The following is a 6,140-nucleotide window of genomic DNA, read 5'->3' as shown; positions in this document are numbered from 1 at the left end:
GTCCACATTTTGGCATATATTTCGAGACCCTAGTCATCAATAGGTATGAAAATTACCCCGTATTAAAGCACTTATCAACAGCTTTCATTTGATACCCATATTGTACATACACAACCAAAGGTTACCCGGGTCCACGTTTTGACCTATATCTCGAGACCCCAGTCACGGAGCGGCATGAAAAATACTCTGTAGTAGAGCATTCACCAACAGCTTCCATTTGATATCCATATTGTACAAACACATCCTAGGGTTACCCAGGTCCACGTTTTGGCCTATATCTCGAGACCCTAGTCACGGAGCGGCATGAAAAATACTCTGTAGTAGAGCATTCACCGACAGCTTCCATTTGATATCCATATTGTACAAACACATCCTAGGGTTACCCAGGTCCACGTTTTGGCCTATATCTCCAGACCCTAGTCACGGAACGGTATGAAAAATACTCTATACTATAGAAATCATCAACAGCTTCCATTTGCTACCCATATTGTACAAACACATCCTAGGGTTACCCGGGTCCACGTTTTGGCCTATATCTCGAGACCCTAGTCACGGAACGGTATGAAAAATACTCTATACTATAGAAATCATCAACAGCTTCCATTTGCTACTCATATTGTACAAACACATCCTAGGGTTACCCGGGTCCACGTTTTGGCCGATTTCTCGAGACCCTGGTATCCGATTCTTAAAATTTCAAAACACAAACCTTCTCCACATGTGTCTCTTCAACGTGGCAAAGTTTGGTTAAAATCGGTTGAGCCATTCTCCGTAAAGTTCATCACAACGCGAAAAACGGCTGAATTTTTATATATAATTAATATATAGATATACCAATTTTTATAATAATCGCTCCAGTAGTTTTTGAGTTCATCGAGGACATACAGACAAACATTCATTTTTATATATAAAGAAGAAGATGAAGATAAGAAAATGCCCAATATCTTATGCAATATCGTCTAGCCTCAGCGGATCTTAATACCTCATAACTCTTTAAAAGCAGAACTGAAAGTAGTTTATTTGTATATAATCTGTATTATAAATCCAGTGTACAGGGTTGGCCATATTAAACTGACCCATTGAGTAACCCTATAACTTTTTACTGTAATTTGAAATCTAAGGTTTACGTCAACAAGCCAAAGACACTAGGCGCACTTAAGGCCAATAGCCGCCTTATCGGCCGAGACGCTGGCCAAAACTATGGAAAACGCCGAAAAACGGGCACATTACGCTATACGAGCTAAGGGCGACCACTTGCGCGATATCATATTCAAAAAGTGATGTAAACGAATCTCCTTGAACTAAATTAAATGTTTTTCACAATGAAACACAAAAAAATGTTTCTTTTTCCATATTTTTTTAATAATCACATGGGTCAGTTTAAGATGGCCAACCCTGTACATATCCAAATACGTGCTAAGGGCGACCACTTGCGCGATATCATATTCAAAAAGTGATGTAAACGAATCTCCTTGAACTAAATTAAATGTTTTTCACAATGAAACACAAAAAAATGTTTCTTTTTCCATATTTTTTTAATAATCACATGGGTCAGTTTAATATGGCCAACCCTGTACATAGGGGAAACAAAACAGTCATTTAAAACGTAATTTCTTAAGACACATATATACATACATTTCAGAATTTTCTTCCATATAAAGCACATGTTCGAGAGCCTTTTATATATACAGCGACTTCAAATCTCTATTATATTGTAGAACTGAAATTGAACATACTGTAAACTGTATACGTGGAAGTTTTCTGAAGGTTCTTACAAATTTTAACTTTTAATGACAATTCTTTGAAATTTGCTCATCCTTGGGGAAATTTTTTACAAATTTTGTGGCTTTGATTTGTGAGGCAATTGTTATATTATTAAATATATTTTTATAAAAAGACTTTATTGTAAAAAGATAACTGGCCTAATTATGTGAGCAGAAGTGTATATATACCAAAGAAAACTACTTTTAAGTAATTTTTTTTTCACACAGTGTAATATTATAGAATTATTTCTGGAACATTCTACTTCTAGTCTTTTTACCAAATACTTTAAGATTTTCAATATATATTTTTTAAATTTGAAAGAAAAGAATTACATTGTTTATTTAAAATTAAGAAAGTTGATGGGTTTCTTATAAAAATTGTCAAGTAGCAGTAAAATTTCCATTGCTACGCTCTCTAGAGGAGAGTACTGATTTCTGATATCTAAAAGCCACATGCATAAATTTTCTTCCAATAATTAAAGTATTATTTAAATTTAGAAGGCTAAAATTCTTTTAACAAATTAAATAAGATCGTTTCTACAATAATTTGATTTAAAAAGTCTATTTTTCCTGAAAAATTAAAAAGAAAATTCAATAAATATTTTAAAAGTAACATAACAGCAATTTTCAATATAGAATAAATTTCTAAATTTGCCAATAATCTTTCTTAATTTGCTTCTTAATGAATTAAAAAATACAAACAAAATTATTTTTACAATAATTGACGGCAATGTCCAAGATCACTTGAAATGGAATTCCTCCTTAATACCACCACTTAAAAAAGTTCTGATCGTTCAGATGAATGGTTTAAGGCTGTACGAATTACAAGCAAATTTTCACATTTATGTAGGTATATACACCATTGGTTGTGATTCAATTAGGCCGCAAATTTTCTTATATTGTATAGGAATTTTTATATACATGAAGTACGTAGTAATTAATTAATTAAAGTGATTATTTTTAAGTATCCATATAATTTTTATTATTCTTTGTTATTAATAAAATACATTTTCTAGTGGTGTTCGATGTCATATGTAGCAAGATTTTGTGAGATTTTATATGTAACCGTAAGCTAAAGTATATTCACTAAGATGCTATTTTTTCAAATTAACATATCCTAATTATTATATTTAAGCAACTTTTTTTATCAGTAGTTTTTTCTGTTTAAATTTTAGTTCATGCCATGGATACCACACCAATCGTTAAAACCATTCAATCAAATGGTAATTTTATTTTACTATTCGTATTAGTAATTATAAACACTTTCTTCAGACACAAAATGGGCTATTTAAGATATAGTAATTAACTTTGCATGCTGCGATTTGAAAGGCTTATTATTTTAACGCTATGATACCATTATATTTAGAATATTTCATCTAAATAAGAGGGTTTTTGTTTTTTATAAATAATATTATACGAGGTGTGTGTAAAAAGTATCGCGAATTTTGAATTTTCGCAGGTCACGTATTTTGAATTTCGATTTTTTTGTGGCGATATGTTGGTACTCATGCCGACGAGTTCGGCCATTTTTAATGTTCAGTTAATTGTTGACAGCTGCTTTGCTTGCACGTATTTCGGCTCGTCTTCGATTTTTACCTATTCAAAAATATGGATCGAAGAACCTGTATCAAATTTGGTGTGAAAAACGAAATTAAGTGCGCGAATGCATTCCGAATGTTGACTGTGTCATACTGAGAAGCTACATACTTTGGACCAAATCAATGTTTATCGGTGGCACAAAATGTTCTCAGAAGGCCGAGAAGATGTAAACGACGAAAAGCGTGCCGGACGCCCGAGCCCTTTAACAACAGACCAAAAAATTAATGAAGTGAAGAAAATGGTATTGGCCATCCGTCGAATCACATATAGATTGGCTCATGCCATTCGATTTTTTTCAATGATTAGGGCATGAGATGGATCGCCGCAAAATTCATGAACATTGCTAATGAGATGTTGGTATCTGAAGTCTGTCCGCGACGACTCAAATTTGGTCCAGAGGGTCATAACTGGTGACGAATCGTGGGTTTATGGTTATGACGTAGAAACCAAAGATCGATCATCTCAATGGAAGCAGCCGCACGAACCCAGACCGAAACATACGCGCCAAGTTCGTTCGAATGTAAAAGGTTTGCTTACCGTTTTCTTTGATTGCAGGGGCGTTGTGCGTCATGAGTTCTTGCCGCAGGGTGAAACGGTCAATAAGGAATATTACCTGCAAGTTATGCGGATTTGCGCGAAGCAATCCGACGCTACGCTATGATTGACGAGATAAAGACGGCATCGAAGGAGGAGCTGAACAAGATAAAAGAAATGATTTTTTGAAGTGCTTCGAAGATTGGAAAAAATGTTGGCACAAGTGCTTAATATCTCATGGGGATTACTTTGAAGGGGACCAAATAGATATTAATGAATAAATAAATAATTTTTGAAAAAACACAAAATTCGCGATACTTTTTGAACACACCTGGTATATAAACACCAAGGCACGGAAAATATGTATATACAAATTGCTTTTTAACTTTATAAGTAAATAAACAAATCTATAAATAAAATAAGCAAATAATGAAGATGATCTTCAGCGGCATAATAAAAAGTGGCATGAAACGCGAACACTACATGAGAAACTATATTTAACAGCACTCTAAATAAAAGGAAAATGAGACATTTAATATTGTATGACAATTGTTTGCCCTTTAGCTGAAATATTATAAAGTGAAATGCAAAGTAATGTTATTGTAATTATAACAAAACCGGATCGGTGACCGACAAAGCAGTGCCTATGCGTCAGAGAAATGCAAGGTCGTTTGGCGAACAAATCTCTCTTTTTAATAACGATCTTAACGCTTTGTTCAATGATGTTCCGTTCCACGGTTAAATTTCAAAACTAAATAAGAATTTCCTTCATACTTGTCAGTTAAAGTTTTACAAAGATGAGCGCTATACACTTTCAAAACTCGTGCGCTCCTATTGAAAAACTCTACTAATATACATTTTACAATATAGGTATATACAAATATATGGTAAACTTTTTATACTATGTCTCGTAGTGCAATTCAGAACGGACTTTATTCTTTAAGAATAACTTAGATTTAGTTCTTTGTATGGAATTACGATTATATAAGTACATTAATTGGTTAATACATGTTTACCTCAATGTACATGCCTAACAAACATTTCTTGCTTTTACTCTTAAAGTATGAAGAACTATGCCAGCTTGGTATTTAACTATATTTTTACATATCTAACATTTCTGCGGTATAGCATTGCTTTTGTATGAATAGTATATAACTTAATCTAACTTTAATCGCCAAATCGAGAATATGCTACTGAATCACTTTTGTTTTATGTTGTGATTTTGATTAAAAATATAAGCTTATAATAGATTTTTGATAAATATAATAATTAACACTTGCACATTGCAGTGACAACGCCTCTTTTTGGGAATAGTCGAAGTTATGTTGACCCGCATACATACGAAGATCCTAATCAAGCTATCCGGGAATTTGCGCGAGAAATCGATGCAAATTATATAACAATTGAAGCTATTATTGGTAATATATAGATAGTCAACTCCCTCTAAATAAATAATGTGTACTTCCCATAGGTGGAGGCGAATTCGGTGATGTATGTCGAGGTCGACTGAAAATACCCCCTAATTTCGTCCAAGACATAGATGTTGCTATAAAAACACTTAAACCAGGTCTGTAAGACAGCGCTAAAATTGATAATGGTAGTATATGAACCTGCATTTTAGGATCTTCTGAAAAGGCTCGGTGTGACTTTTTAACGGAAGCATCAATAATGGGGCAATTCGACCACCCGAATGTTATATATCTTCAGGGTGTGGTGACTCGCTCTAACCCTGTTATGATTATTACCGAGTACATGGAAAATGGCAGTCTGGATACGTTTTTGCGAGTCAATGATGGAAAATTTCAGACTTTGCAGCTTATTGTGATGTTACGTGGCATTTCTAGTGGGATGTCCTATCTAAGTGACATGAATTACGTTCATCGTGATTTAGCCGCTCGAAATGTACTTGTTAATGCTCAACTTATATGTAAAATAGCTGATTTTGGATTATCACGGGAGATAGAAAATGCCAGTGACGCATACACAACACGGGTAAGTTTTAAATAATAGCAATATAAAATCGTGATAAAATAACCATCTCTTAGGGTGGGAAAATACCAGTTCGTTGGACAGCGCCGGAAGCTATTGCTTTTCGTAAGTTTACATCAGCGTCAGATGTATGGTCATATGGTGTAGTTTTATGGGAAGTTATGTCGTATGGTGAGCGACCTTATTGGAACTGGTCAAATCAGGTATTTTTATCGTCTTAAAATATTTGAAAAAATCCAGTTACATGTGTATATT

At 33.8% G+C, this 6,140-nt stretch overlaps 1 protein-coding gene across 1 annotated transcript in view; it reads left to right on the top strand.

Moving 5' to 3' along the window:
- Nucleotides 1-2,938: 2,938 nt before the first annotated feature.
- LOC129250020 (ephrin type-A receptor 4a-like) overlaps nucleotides 2,939-6,140 on the top strand; it is a 37,512-nt gene continuing 34,310 nt past the window's right edge. Inside the window, exons 1-5 of the mRNA XM_054889669.1 lie at nucleotides 2,939-2,986; nucleotides 5,186-5,314; nucleotides 5,368-5,463; nucleotides 5,518-5,888; nucleotides 5,942-6,088. Of these exons, the coding sequence (XP_054745644.1) occupies nucleotides 2,947-2,986; nucleotides 5,186-5,314; nucleotides 5,368-5,463; nucleotides 5,518-5,888; nucleotides 5,942-6,088 (783 nt within the window). The 5' untranslated portion in view covers nucleotides 2,939-2,946. The remainder of the gene's footprint in view (nucleotides 2,987-5,185; nucleotides 5,315-5,367; nucleotides 5,464-5,517; nucleotides 5,889-5,941; nucleotides 6,089-6,140) is intronic.

Source organism: Anastrepha obliqua, chromosome 6 (genome assembly GCF_027943255.1).
Source record: "Anastrepha obliqua isolate idAnaObli1 chromosome 6, idAnaObli1_1.0, whole genome shotgun sequence".
Taxonomy (NCBI): Eukaryota; Metazoa; Arthropoda; class Insecta; order Diptera; family Tephritidae; genus Anastrepha; species Anastrepha obliqua.
This window is presented reverse-complemented; position numbering and strand designations above follow the sequence as displayed.